Here is a 402-nt window from a genome sequence, read left to right as displayed (position 1 = left end):
TCAAATATCTTCTGCTTTTGCCAAATCTCCCCTGCGATTTACGTGAGTGAAATCCCAAACGCAGACGAACAGACCTAAACACTGCTGCATCACTGAATGACACTATAACCCCTTCGTTGATGATTAATAACCAGCAGTGACTTTTCCAACGTACTCTACGTATCATCACTTTCTGATTTTCCATTTTTACGCCTTTTTTTTTGGGCAGGATGGTCACAGAACTGTTACTGGCTCTTTTGTCTGTGGTTCTGCTATGTCTGAAGCTCTTGCAGAAACCTCGTGGGTTGCCCCCGGGTGAGTGAAGAGTTTTTATCAGGTGGAAAAATAAATATGGTTTTGTTTGTTATGATGATATGCGTTAGTGGCCCCTGAATATATAATGCTTATTACTATGTATGTTTG

At 40.8% G+C, this 402-nt stretch overlaps 1 protein-coding gene across 1 annotated transcript in view; it reads left to right on the top strand.

The window, feature by feature from the left end:
• The first annotated feature begins 209 nt into the window (after positions 1-209).
• LOC119587681 (cytochrome P450 2L1-like) overlaps positions 210-402 on the top strand; it is a 6070-nt gene continuing 5877 nt past the window's right edge. Inside the window, exon 1 of the mRNA XM_037936361.1 lies at positions 210-294. Within this exon, the coding sequence (XP_037792289.1) occupies positions 210-294 (85 nt within the window). The remainder of the gene's footprint in view (positions 295-402) is intronic.

This window comes from Penaeus monodon, chromosome 23, assembly GCF_015228065.2.
Source record: "Penaeus monodon isolate SGIC_2016 chromosome 23, NSTDA_Pmon_1, whole genome shotgun sequence".
In the NCBI taxonomy this organism is placed as follows: Eukaryota; Metazoa; Arthropoda; class Malacostraca; order Decapoda; family Penaeidae; genus Penaeus; species Penaeus monodon.
This window is presented reverse-complemented; position numbering and strand designations above follow the sequence as displayed.